Source organism: Pipistrellus kuhlii, unplaced genomic scaffold, assembly GCF_014108245.1.
Source record: "Pipistrellus kuhlii isolate mPipKuh1 unplaced genomic scaffold, mPipKuh1.p scaffold_m20_p_67, whole genome shotgun sequence".
NCBI classification, from domain to species: Eukaryota; Metazoa; Chordata; class Mammalia; order Chiroptera; family Vespertilionidae; genus Pipistrellus; species Pipistrellus kuhlii.
Genome location: NW_023425570.1, coordinates 650,867 through 664,303, shown reverse-complemented (window position 1 = coordinate 664,303; position 13,437 = coordinate 650,867). Strand labels below are relative to the sequence as shown.

At 40.9% G+C, this 13,437-nt stretch overlaps 1 protein-coding gene across 8 annotated transcripts in view; it reads left to right on the top strand.

The window, feature by feature from the left end:
* Nucleotides 1–10,566, top strand: part of QKI (QKI, KH domain containing RNA binding) — a 115,076-nt gene extending 104,510 nt beyond the window's left edge. For 2 of the 8 annotated variants that reach the window (XM_036420373.2, XM_036420372.2), the window contains 3 exons: nucleotides 761–1,060; nucleotides 3,751–3,825; nucleotides 7,673–10,566. In XM_036420373.2, coding sequence (XP_036276266.1) covers nucleotides 761–1,060; nucleotides 3,751–3,825; nucleotides 7,673–7,689 — 392 coding nt within the window. In that variant the 3' untranslated portion in view covers nucleotides 7,690–10,566. Of the gene's footprint in view, nucleotides 1–760; nucleotides 1,061–1,743; nucleotides 2,687–2,976; nucleotides 3,826–7,672 lie in introns of those variants that run through there. The other 6 variants (XR_006740426.1, XM_036420369.2, XM_036420368.2 and 3 more) reach the window with 6 other exon arrangements.
* The last annotated feature ends 2,871 nt before the right edge of the window (nucleotides 10,567–13,437 follow it).

Here is a 13,437-nt window from a genome sequence, read left to right as displayed (position 1 = left end):
TCTGGGCAATTTTCTAACATGTAGACAACCTGTTGGGTTTAGAAGTACCTGCTTCACAAACGGGTGGCTTCCATTTACTTAGGAGAATGGGTCTGTTATAAGTGTCCTATAGAGGGAGGGGACGTTCACTGTGCAAGGTGGGCACAAGTAGGTTCACGGGTATACTTGAAATAACTTATTCTTTACTGTTACTACCGTGCTGTTTTCCATACGAACAACCGTAAACCTACTTTGACCCACCCTGTATTGTTTTTCTATGAGAAGTTAATTCCTACATATGCAAGAACTTTACAAGTACTTGGCTTAATACAATAAAAACGATTCTTTAATTTGAAACTGAAGCTACTCTATTAGAAATTATAGCAAAACTGTTTCTGGGGACTCCAATCTCAGAATATTTTTTAAACATTTTTTAATGCAACTGTTTTGTGCTTCTGCATGCACCTTTTTAGCCTCATGAGATCTTAAAAACAGACATATCACACATATGAACTAAATATAACCTTTTTTAATGGCCTCTCTTTTTTTTAACAGTGGCTTTAGTTTTTGCACATTTGTTCTTAATCACATTGGGAAGGGGAAGCTGTTTGCAGTTGATTGGTGTGCTTGGGCGTCGTGTGTGACCAGCGCATGTACTAATGATTTCCTTTTATTTTTCTTCTTTCCTGCTTTTTTCTTTCTTTTTCCTACTTCCCTCTCCTTTCCTGTATTTTACACCGCTCTCTCTGTACTTCCTTCTAAATTTCTTTGCTTACTGTAGCAGCCCTTGCCTTTTCTCTTGCAGCAACTGCCCAGGCTGCTCCAAGGATTATTACTGGGCCTGCGCCTGTTCTCCCACCAGCTGCCCTGCGCACCCCGACGCCAGCTGGCCCTACCATAATGCCTTTGATCAGACAGATCCAGACCGCGGTCATGCCGAACGGGACTCCTCACCCCACTGCTGCAATAGTTCCTCCGGGGCCTGAAGCTGGGTTAATCTACACGCCCTACGAGTACCCCTACACGTTGGCACCAGCTACGTCGATCCTTGAGTACCCTATTGAGCCGAGCGGCGTATTAGGTAAGTTGTGGTCTCTGTGTGGTTAACACGTTTCTTCACAACCTTTTCTGCCCCAGACTTTGAAATTTTTGCATCAGTTTTAGAGACAAGTTTCCATTGGGAGAGACTGAAGGCTAAATTTTGTTTTATTTCAGCCCCTTGTAAGGGTTCTCCTTTTAAATAATTGCATCTTAAGATTTGGTCAGATTTGCGTTGGTATCTCAGATTTGCTCTGGACGGGTAAATTTGAGCATTTAAGATAGGAAATATTTTTCACATTTGACATCACTGACTCTATCCACTGGCGTATTCTCTCCTTCAGTTTTGCCAAAGTCAGATTCTTTTCTTCTCAAAGATTTCTTTAATTATTGGCTAAGTTTTAATTGTCCATGTGAAAATATTTTGAGATTTTTAAAACTGCAATAATTATATTTTCTAATATATGTGAGAACTTAAATAGGAAAGGTCCCAATGAGTAGTTGCATTCAGATTTTTGTAGTTCTTCTCTTTTGAAGTCCAGGTTAATATTAAACATAAGTGACTCCTCATTTCATAGCACGGTTGGAATTGATAAGTAAACACCAAATCACTGCGGTAGAATCACTCTTGAGGCAAAAATTAGGATCATACTATAAACGCTCAGTTTTACATGAACAAAAAGTGGTGTGCTTGCAAAAGACATTACTGACGCCTTTTCTTTATAGAGTGGATTGAAATGCCAGTCATGCCTGATATTTCAGCCCATTGACTTGCGGGATGGAGGACTAGAGAGCAGCAGCTGTTGTAACACGACCAGTCACTGTGGAGCAGCTGCTTCCGCGCTGCCTTTGTGTTACACACAGAATCTGAACCCTCTCCCCCGAATGGTGTATGACCTTGGTGCTGCTTGCATGCTCTTGACTTGTAGGACTTTGATCTCTTAAGGTGTTTTTTTCCAGCATTCATATTGACTTATAAAATTTGAAAGCCTTTAATGAACCCGGACAAGGATTTAAACTTGAAAATTCATTGTTCTATTAAAGAAAGCCACAACGCTCTGTATGTTATCTGTGTGTGTGCATGCACTCAAGTGCCTTCTGTTCCATGAGCAAATACACTTTATTGTATATGTCTTCGGTTATCTATAACATTGTATAAAGTATTCCAGGTCAGAATTATACCCTAGTACTGTTTATGAAAGGCTTGTTTCTGTTGCACATTTCTTGAAGCATTTTTAAAATAACATGTAACATATAACCTGTTTACGCCTTCTGTTCTGTTAACGCTCTGTCCTGCGGCCCCATGCCTGCTCCCTCCTCAGAGCTCCTCCCTGCTGCACGCACAGCGTCTGTGGAGGAGGTGGACTGTTGCTTCCTGCCGGGCTGGCACTCAGCCACCAGCTGCTGCTCCGGCCCCGGGCAGGGCTCCCTGAGCTGGCCTCGAGGCTTAGACTCCTAGCAGATCACTCGTCTGAAATGCCGAGGGATGACGGACCAGTTTACTGCTTAGAAACAACGAGGGCCACTGCAGAGTAGTCCTCGTTGTAAAGCAGTGTGTTTTTGGTTGTGTTGGGAAATTTTATTTGTAGTAATTATTAGACTGACAAAACCAGAACATACCTATTCCTAATTGGCAATCATAAGATGAATGATAATGAGTACTAAATGACAAAAATCCATTATGATCAATTTTATTTCTCACTTGCCACCTAAGCAGTAAAGCATGATATTGATTGACCATTTGGAGAATTGAGAAAATTATTTCAAATTGCTATTATAGTAAATTTGCACACAGATAACATGCATGCTCGATATCAAGTCTCACATCATATTATTTTAAAATAAGCAGTGCCCTTCAAAACAGATGCAGACATGTGTGTTGGTGGTAGTGAGGAGATTGGTAATAGCATCAAATCTTCATTGATGACTAATTTTTAATTCCCTTCCTTTTATCTTTAGGTATGGCTTTCCCAACGAAAGGCTAAGAATTCAAGAACGGTCTTAACTGAACCCTCATCAGATCTGAATTTAACAAACGCTTAGTCTCAGCAGCCGGGGGGGGGGAAGCTTAGCCTAGCAGTCAGTGGCTTACTTGCACTTTTTGCACACTGATAGAAAGTAAAAGTATGTTATTAATTTGGTTTAGTCTATGATCTTACAAAATAACGGTAATTTATAGAGTGTGTAGTAGTGTACTGACTGCTAAGTGTACTATACTGTTTGCTTTACTAATCACCTAATTCATTGCAGTTCATACTTATTGACTCAAAGTTTAAAACCACAATCTGTAGGCTTTAAGAATTGCTTATAAACCTTTTAAAGTGGTAAACTCTGGAAGTGGTCTTAAGGTTAGCAAGTACTTGTCAGTATTAAACATGGCATTATTTTTAATCCTGCTGCAAGAAAGGCACTTCAGTGAATATGTGACTAGTAAAGCTTGGCGGTGTGGAACTACTGGCGTTGGTGAAGTCCTGTGACTTGGGATTGTACACGAATGGATGACATGGGTTAAGGCCAAGATGTTTGAAGTGAATGCAATATTAATAGACGCATATATACGCAACATATGATGGTTAATTTTAAAACTACTGTGCCTTAACGTGTTTCATAAAATGAAATTTTTGTAGTAAATGAACGTTTGAAATCCGTTTTGATAAACCTGCTGTTAATGTTTGTTTTCTTTTCCCTTGTGAATGTTTTCTAACTTTGTCTTGGTAATTGCAATTTAACTAGGTGCGGTGGCTACTAAAGTTCGAAGGCACGATATGCGTGTCCATCCTTACCAAAGGATTGTGACCGCAGACCGAGGTTAGTTTAGTTCTGCAGTTCTTGTTTCTGAGAAATGCGTGGGGTGTCCATACCATTTGCAACACCACACCTGATGGGAAATGTGTACCTGCTTACTGCCCAGTGTTTCCTTTCCTTTCTAAATTAATTTATGACCATTGGCAGATTTAAGGGTTGGGTTGTTTGTTTTTTTCTCCCTTGATATTTTAACTTATTGAATTCTGTTAATATGTACTATGACTTATTCTTACTGAAACATAAATTAGTCCATTTGGGGAGCTATTAAATTTTGTTTTCACCTCATTTTCAGTAAAAAATTTTTCTAAAAGTTACCTTTTAATTATTTTGAAATTTTGGGTTGGTTTTGCAAAATGAACGGTGCAGATGGTGCTTTAATGAGAGAAGTAAAGGAATATATGCCTCCTGTGTTCTTTTGGAGAAAACTGAAGATTTAGTTTCCCATTTTCCTTTCTAATAAGATATTTGAGCCACTGTATAAACATGAGGTTATACATGTCAAGTACTAAGCTGAACTCAGCAAAGTAGGGACTGTGAAGATAACTTTGATGCAGTTGGGTCTTTTATAAGTCAGAAAATCAGTTCCCTTTTATTCTTATATTTTATTCCAAAATGGATCCTTTGATTTTTGTCATTTGCTGCTAAAATATATTATCTAAATGTAAACTCTCTTGAAGTTCTGTGGTGGCATGAACCCAGCTGTTTGAATACTTTCTTGACTAACCTGTGACTGGAAAATAAGTCTTCATTTTTCTCCTTTTCAACATTTGTAATTTTTGCCCTATTTATGCCCTTGGACCCTTTTATGAATTATTTATTTTTATTGAGGAGTGATATTTTCGGTTTATTGACATTGAATTATTTTTCTGAGTTTAAAATCACAAGCAAGAAATCTGAAGCAAAGTAGAAGAGGACTTTTACAAGCTTTATTTATGGCACATTTATTATCTACTGATTAAGTCACTCTATCGGATACCAGTGGGGAAAAGTGATGGATTACACTCCACTTTTACATCGTATGTGAACTGTGAGAGACCTGCAGCTTTGCCTGGCTATCTTGTATGCAGAAGATAGTATTGGACACAGCTGTTGTCCTCATCAGAATACAATACCTTTCCAGAGAACCGACCGTCTTTATTTAGCATCATATATGGTTAAAGAGCCTTGAAGACATTTAACTAATATGTCACTTGTAGTGATTGTTTAATGAACCAAGTCAATAGGCCCCAAGCTCAGTGATCCTCTGCAAGTGTGGCATGTACCCGTGTGTCCTGCTGGCGTCAGAGCAAGTCCCTTAGTGAAGGAGGACATTTTCAGAAAGCAAAAAAAATAAAATAAAAAATCTAGATTTAAAGAATCCAGATAATTTCATGAGTAATTTGAAGCTTTTTCCCATAGTTATTGTCTGAAATAGTTATGAGTATTTTAAAGTAGTTTGTCCTTTGTTAACTTTTCCTTGTATTCCCATTTGAGATTTTCATAATTTTGTTTTAACATAATAATTATTGGCCTACTCCGTACTCCAGTACCTTGAGATAGTTGAAAGTATTAGGAAGATTTTATTGTATTTCAAAACAAGAACACATTCCATGCATAGCTCTGTCGTAGTTATAAGTGTTTTGATTAGTCTCATCACTGTTTTTATTCAAAATGCAATGTCAGCAAACCGAAATGCTACCTTCTCCCCTTTCTAAAGAACAGAATCCTCTGTGTACTCTTGTTACTGTCACTGGGTGCACTCGGGTCTGAGGGAGGTGTCTGAAGTCCTTCACTTAAATTATTTTATGATACTACTGTTTTCTCTATTTTTGAGGTTTTTTATTACTTTTTTAATCTTTTGAAGGAAAGAGTAATATGTGTTCATTTAATACATGGAAATTCACCCTTGGGCCTGTGACCATGTGATTCTCTATGCACATGTAGAGTGTGGCATGGCTGACAAAGACCTAGTTCTTCACTAGAATAAGCCCACTCTCCACATTGCAGAACTGAGTTCGAAGCCTATAAAAGACCAACTGATTTCTCAGTTGGAATGAACCAGGCGTGTTTTTGCACAGCTGACACGCTGTGCGTACTGTTGAGGCCGGGACTGGGCAGAGGATGTACTGGTTACGGAAGCGGAGGTGTGCTTTGTCCATGGAGTCCCCATTCAAAACCCATGAGGATCTTTCTGAGTAATAATCTTTCAAAATCCATTATTGATACAATTTCTATAAGAAACATTACAGTTTTAAACAAAAATTTAGTTAATGTAAAAAATGCTTTAAGATTCTGTATTTCTTGAATACCAATGAAATCGTAGGACTTCATGTGAAATGGTTTTCTTCTTTGATTATGGAATAGCAGCTTTTATTTTAAATAAAATTCTATTTTTAAGAAATTGAGGGAAGATTTGGTCACAATGAAGATACAGTGTTTTTTGTAGTATTTATAGACTGCCCTACAATGATAGGCCATAGAAAGCACTTTTGTTACATGAGATAAACCTGTCAATGACGTAGATCATTGAACTCCGTGAAGCCGAGGCCCGCCCACTGGGTTTTGATTTACGAGGTGGCACAGACCCTGCCTCCGCACTGAAGTACTTCGTATCTCCTCTGCCACAGTCACAGCGCAACAGTACAGAACTGTCTGTGAAACCTCAGAATAGAGTAGAAATAACTAAGCTGTTGAATGAGTCTTAAAAATCATACTACTGTTAAGTGGACCAAGTTTGGTGAAGCAGAGTGTGACAGGTTGGCTAAGGAAGGAACAACTCCAGGACATTGGGGACGATAACTTTCCACTGAGAACTACTTTATGTTTTACTGTAATTTTAAAAAGTTTTTTGTTCTGTTTGTTATTTTGCAAAAGAAAATAGTATTTACAGGTGGCTTCTTTTAAAATATATAAAGCAGGAATGTATATGAAATGTCAGATTATATTGTATTTGCAGAGAATTAGCTTTGAAATCGAATAAAGAAAAGTTGTAGTTTTAAAAATGCCTTATTGGTATCAATTAGAAATTTCTTCTATTTTTTGATGTACTTAGAGCTTTTTGAGTATAGAATTTTAAATGGCAGGATTTTACAGTGTTTACATGCAAGTGCATTTTATAGTGTTCTATGTGTGTAAAATAGTATTTCCAACTGGAAAGTGTTGGCTAGCGCCGAAGGCCTGGCCTTTTTCTGGTTCCCATGATGCTGGCTGCACTGCTAGACTTCAGTTTAGTACTGCTTTGTATCATGAGGCCAAGAAATTCCATGTTGTTTGTAAATAGAACATTGAAAAAGCAATAAACATTTATTGAACAAAAGAAACCTTGTTTGGCCCAGAGTTTATGTTGAACCAAATTGTTCATAGAAATTTAAATTTCTTTAGATTCATTTCTGTTAATCATCAGTTATTAATAATCACATCCATCATTAATAGCTGCTTTAATGCTTGCATCTGAGAGAATACTAATGCTTAGTGGCAGTCAGATCCTGATAACGCACTGACTGTTCCAGAGTTCTGTATACAGACACTTTATTGTCGTCGTTCTCAGTTCCCTTCATCGAGCTACTAACTATTAGTTGTTAGTTATATTTTATTTCTATTTTTTCCTGTTAACAAGTTTTTTTGTGGGAGAGGGCTCTCCTTCATTTGTTCAAATCATGATGTGAAATTGTCATGATTTTCATTGTATTCGATAGATGGTGTCAATCAGTTTGTCAGAATTACACATGCTTTTTTTTTTTTATTAGTTGTGATTAGTTTTTCATGTTGTCATTAAGCCGTCACTAGCTGAGACTAATCTCTTCTCTATCTTTTCTTTTCTTTTTTTGTTTTGTTTTTTTTTTGTTTTGTTTTTTTGTTTCTAACCACCCAGCCGCCACCGGCAACTAACCTATGACCTTCTGACCTCTGAACTCTTCACCCAATGATGACCTGACCATGCCTGCCTGCTGATCAGTTAACTGGTAATCGCCTTTGCTTGCCTGTCGTCAGTGCAGCGAGCTGAGGCACTTGTCCGTTCGTCTTACCATCTAACCAAACAAAAGACAAAGAAATTGTTGTCCTCCAACTCAGCTTTTGGTTTTTGTTGTTATTTTTCCTGTTTGGGTGAAAATGGTTCTAGAACCTGCACTGAAGTAGTAAAGCAATAAGGCCCAATTCCTCCCGCAGCACTGATCATCTTCCCATCCCCGCCCTGAGCGAACGGTAAGAGGCCTCCCTCCGAGGCAGGCAGAGCCCGAGCTACTCAGTGACAGGCGGGTACTGTGAGGGACTCCGGAGCCTACTCCCGGGAGTCCAGCTCTGAATGTACTGTGTGCTGATGCATCATGCATGAACCTTCGGTCAGGGATGTCAGTGGTGAAGCGATCCACAAGTTTTCAAAATTTGATATGCTGTGTAGTCACTACAGTGCCCTCAAAGGGCAGCATCGCAGCCTTGTATGTTGCCTGCCAAATTGGAAGTATCGCGAGTGTGCCATGAGAGAAAAACTTAAGGAATTTTGAAAAGTAATACAAAGAACAAAACTGCAACACTATTTTTAAAAAGATAAATATCTGAGTTAAAATGACTGAACCTTTATTTTACAGCTCCTTAAAAACATACGAGAACAAGGTACATGCATTATGTGTCACATGACTGGGCAAACTGTTCAGATATTTTTTTTAAACCTCCCTGTATAGAAAAAAATCATTAAGGATGTAAAAGCCATGCTTGCCTATTTGCTGTATACATGTAATGAAATTGTAGATAAAGTGTAGTGCATTGAAACAAATGAACAAAAAGTAGATACTTTTACTATACAAGGGTGCTGGTGCAGAAAAAATATATATATTTTTGGAAATGTAGCATTTTATACTTTCAAGTGTTATAAAAAAAAGAAAAAGAACAAAGAAACCCTTTATTTCATTAAATGATTTTTTCTGGTGGTTGTCAAGAAACAAAAGACCAAAAGAGCCTTTTTGTCTTTCTTTTTTATTTTTTAAGTATTGGAATAAGTCTAAAGAAAAGGAAGTGCCTTATTTTTCTTCATGGTCATTTAGTCAAGTGTCTCGTAAGATCAGCTCCTCCCTCAGAACACAAGTTAATGCATGTTACTCAGTCGCCCAGTATGTGAAAGCAGATGTGAGGGAGACAGATGAGTTGATGGTTTAAATTTTATAATTTTTGCCACATTACCTTGATACAAATTTGCCAAATCTGATACTGTGAAAAAAATGGATAATTTTTCTAATGCCTGACATATAAGTTTTGAAACATTCTTTTAAAATCATAATTGATTGCTTTTAGTTATTGCAATATTTAATATTACCCCACGGGACTCTGAGATAAAAATTGTGTGATTTGAACATCAGTTTATAGACAAAATTAGAGCTCTTTTTTTTTATTCAGAGACGAGGGTGTTTAAATGGCCCAAACTTTACCAGACTTCTTTTTGCCATACAATCACTTGGGCAGCCTGTCCCCTCCCGGTTTTAATAACCTGGCCTGCCCCACACCCCTGCACACGTTGTTCTGACTTTAAAGGAATGTGAAAGCGAGCATCGCGCGCACATAAGGACTCCATCCAGCTGAGGTGAAGCTTCCAGTTCTCATGGAGCTCAGCTGGGGTAGCTGACGTGCATGGAGCCTACATGTGTCTGACCCTCACACATTCACTGCTCAGTACCAGGCGTGGCAAATGACAGGGCAGTGGGTCCCTCTTACGTACCTGCACAGTCAAGGTCAGCAGCAGCTCATTGAGCACCGCAGTGACCGGCACCCGCCCCTGGAACCGGTTCAGTTCATTACTATGCAATAGACTCTCGTTGTTTTGTAGCCGCCAGCTTGGGTGTCATGTGCCACTGCTCCGTCTTTCTGTTACACAGACCGTTGTTCGGATTTATTTACAATATGTGCTGTGCCATTTTGACTTTTATTTTGTTTGGTTGGTTGAATAAATTTGCGACACTCAAAACTTGAGGTGATAGTAGTTTAAAAACAATACCAGTATTTGATCCAGTTTCATCTCAGCTGTGTTATACCTGGACATTTTAGATGTTTATCAAAGGTCTTTCATGGGGAAGAAAGAACATGTATGAAATAGATGTGTGACATTTATGAGTAATGTTGGCTCTGAAAAAACTTTTGAAAACTTAGTTGAAACAATTTTGGATCAACTAAAAATAAGCATGACTTTTGAAATCTCTGAATGCCTTGGTTCTCAGTATTATCATTCTTTAGTGAATTTGTTTCTTATTAAAATATGTAGTTTTTAAGACTTTTTTTGACAGTATTATGTAATTTTCTAGCGTGGGTAGATGGGAGTGTCGCTTGTATGTTACCGTACAGCTGACATGTATTTTTGTCTATTCTTTATTATCTTAGTAGTTTCATGCTATGTATGTACCATAACCAACCTATTGCCTATGAGAAACATGTAAGATAATGTATTTACAGCCATTGTTACAAGTTTATAATGTATTTTTCTATCTTGTTTTATATGTATGTTATATAACATTCAAAAAGAATTTTTTTCTTGATTGAGAAAAGGATACAAAATGCAAAATTCACAATTTTGATAACTGAAAATTGCCAATTGTTTTGCAGTACTTTATTATATTGGGTGTCTTGTCTTTCTTGGGCTTTTTAGTTAGCTAATGAATGAATACATTAGATACTTTTGGGTTTTAGTTGGGATTTTACATAGCTTGCGTTTTAATTCTTTGGTTCTTTGCTGTTTCTATTAACCCATGGCATTATTTTAATAAATGTTATAATACCAACCTACTAACTCTGGACTTTGTTTATTAACCTTTACGTGTTTAATCAAAACAGACAAATAAAGACACAAGAATGTCAAGTCTTTAGTTACTGGACTAACCCTGAGGACTTTGAACAGATAACCTGGTGTGACTTGTGTTTGTGTTTGTCAGCTGACAGTTCGCACACTACAACAGCTTTGTTCTCTCACTTCCGGTGGGGGAGGTGCGGGGATGGGAACAGTAGCTTTGGGTGAGGCGGTCTTCTAGTCTTGCCACTTGCCTTTTGGCCTCTGCAGTACTAATTCCACCCTTAGCTTTTCTTCTCAAAGGAGTCACTGTCCGCTCCCAGCATTGAGAGCAAAGAGGCTCATAGTCAGGATTCTGTCCCAAGAAACCAGTTTGAGTTTTTGTTGAACCATTTCTTGGCATTTCTGCAAGTAGGTAGATGGTTCACAAAGCAAAGAATCTGCTGATGTCTTGTGGTTTTCACTGGACACTGGGGCTCCCAGCAGGGGTGAAGCCACAGGCGGCACAGCTGGGATGTCCCGAAGCTTGGCCCACCCCCCACTCAGTCCCCAGGGCTCCCTCCCCTGCTCTGGGGCACTGGGAACTGCTCATTGATACAGGAAGTGGGGTGGGGGGGGGAGACAGGGAATGCGTTGGAAAAACTATCCATGAACTTCTTGCATGCAAGTCAGCTTACAAAGATTTATTAAATGTCTTCATGCTCTTCCTGGCTGCAGCCCAGGTAACCCGGCCTCTGTTTATGAGCTCTTCAGTTCAACTCCAGGAGTGCATTTCTGTCCCACAGACACTGTTAATTTCCTTCTCAGTGAAACATCGGACAATAAAAAACTCTTAGGGTGAGTGCTGACATTCATAAACAACAGCTTAATTTTACAAATTACATTTTATTTATTGTAAAGTAAAATCGGAGGCTCAAACGTCCCGTGTTGCAGAAGACATGACTTCCCGTTCAGCTCCGCGGAGCATTCTGTGGCACTGCCACACGGGTCACAGGGAGCACAGAGGACGGTGAGGCCAGAGGGCTCGGGCAGAATCCGGGGCGTCCGGTCCAGGAAGCCCAGCGGCCTCGGGGGGCCTGTGGGTGGGCAGCTCGTGTCTGCTGCTGTGAGTCTGGCCGCACAGTCCGTCTCTCCAGGAATCGGTCGGCCTCTGCCCGGCCGCTCGTACATGTGACCGTGACCTTCCAGGCGGTTTACTCCGCCTCTGCAGCCTCATTTCATTCAAACACCAAGGCACTGCCGTGGGGCCGCCGCCTGGCACCGTCCACGCCGGAGAAGCTGTGCCAGGCTGTCCGTGCAGTGACGGGGCGCTGAGCCCCGTGTCCGACTGCACGTGTTCGTGTTTATCTTCATTGGCGCTTTGTGAAGCAGGACCTGGCCCTGGGGCTGTGGCAGCCTCCCGGAAGGTGCCGGGGTGCGGGCGGCCGTGTTCCGGCAACAGACTCCCACGCGTGCCCTGTGGGTGCGCACCCCACGCCGCTGCCAGCTCCAGCTGAGGAACAGACTGGCATGGGTTTAGATGCAGGCAAGGGCCCACCACACCATGGTGTCCGCCGTGGGGAGGGGTCTGAGCTCAGTGCTCTGCGGCCTCCGGGCCCCTCCTTCCCACACCCGGCCTTCCCTCCTCTCCGAGCCTCACTGGCAGCCCCTTCCCCTGGAGCAGGGCAGGCAGCCCCTCGCCTGTGCCTCAGGCCGTGTCCCCGTGGCTCCAGTGAGAGGCTTCGCCTCCTGCCCTTCACCTCCTGCCCTCCCCCACGCCCGGATCGCCCCAGGACTCCTCCCTCCTGTCCGGTGCAGCCTGCCCTCACTGCCTGCTCCCCACGCCTTTTGCTCACCCTCCTGGCCCACAGTGGCTCTTCTCACACCTGCCTGGCGTCTTAAAGGGTTTAATGGATTCCCCCTGCGAAACCAGATGAATATGGTTTCTCAAAAGTACCGTGCTTCCCCGAAAATAAGACCTAGCGCATGAAAAGATAAGACATCCCCTGAAAATAAGACCTAGCGCAACTTTGGGAGAAAAAATTAAAGACACTGTCTTATTTTCGGGAAAACAGGGTATTAAGTCTATCATGGCATATATATATATATATATATATATATATATATATATATATGAGGGGGGTCAGTGCACAAAATTCATGCAAGGGCCTTGGCCCCAGCCCCGCCCACCAGTACCTCTGCTGCAGCCCCTGCTGCTTTGGCAGGAAGGACATCCGGTCTAATTAGCTTATTACACTTTTATTTCAGATTTCATCTGAGTGGAGGCACTAGCTGACATTTTTTGGGTTTCCTTCCTAATGTAATTTTTATAATCGCCCTCCTTACCATAACTAGTTTTGTTAGAAAGCAATTAAATTAATTGAATACTTAGCACGTGTTAAAAAATATTCCACATCTAAAAGAAAACATTAGTGATAGTAAGTTTGGGATCAAACTTCCCTGAAATGAGATCATTTCGGTTAGCTGCTGCAGTGAGACCGCCCTAAAGGGGCCTATTTTTACGTGCCGCCCAGATTTAACCACTTCGGTGGTTTCCTTAGTGGACGCTCTGGTTACATAACCACACCAGTTAATGGAAGGTGCGGGGAGATGGTTAAAAGCAAAATGAAGGATATACAACTGAGTCCACAAGTATTGTCTTAAAACTAGCCCGCACTGACACGTTTCTGCCCCCGCGTTTAACTCGGAGCGCGTACCGGCTGGGAAGGCCGAGGCTGGAACCGGGTTTGAAGTTGCCCTCAGCGTGTTCAGACAGGTCAGTCTGTAAAGCTGACTCGGAGTGGCTCTGAATCTGTCCTAAATGATGCTCAGGAGCGACGCCTCTGCCGTTGTTTTCTCGCTGGGGTGAGCGGCACTGAGAAATGGTTCCA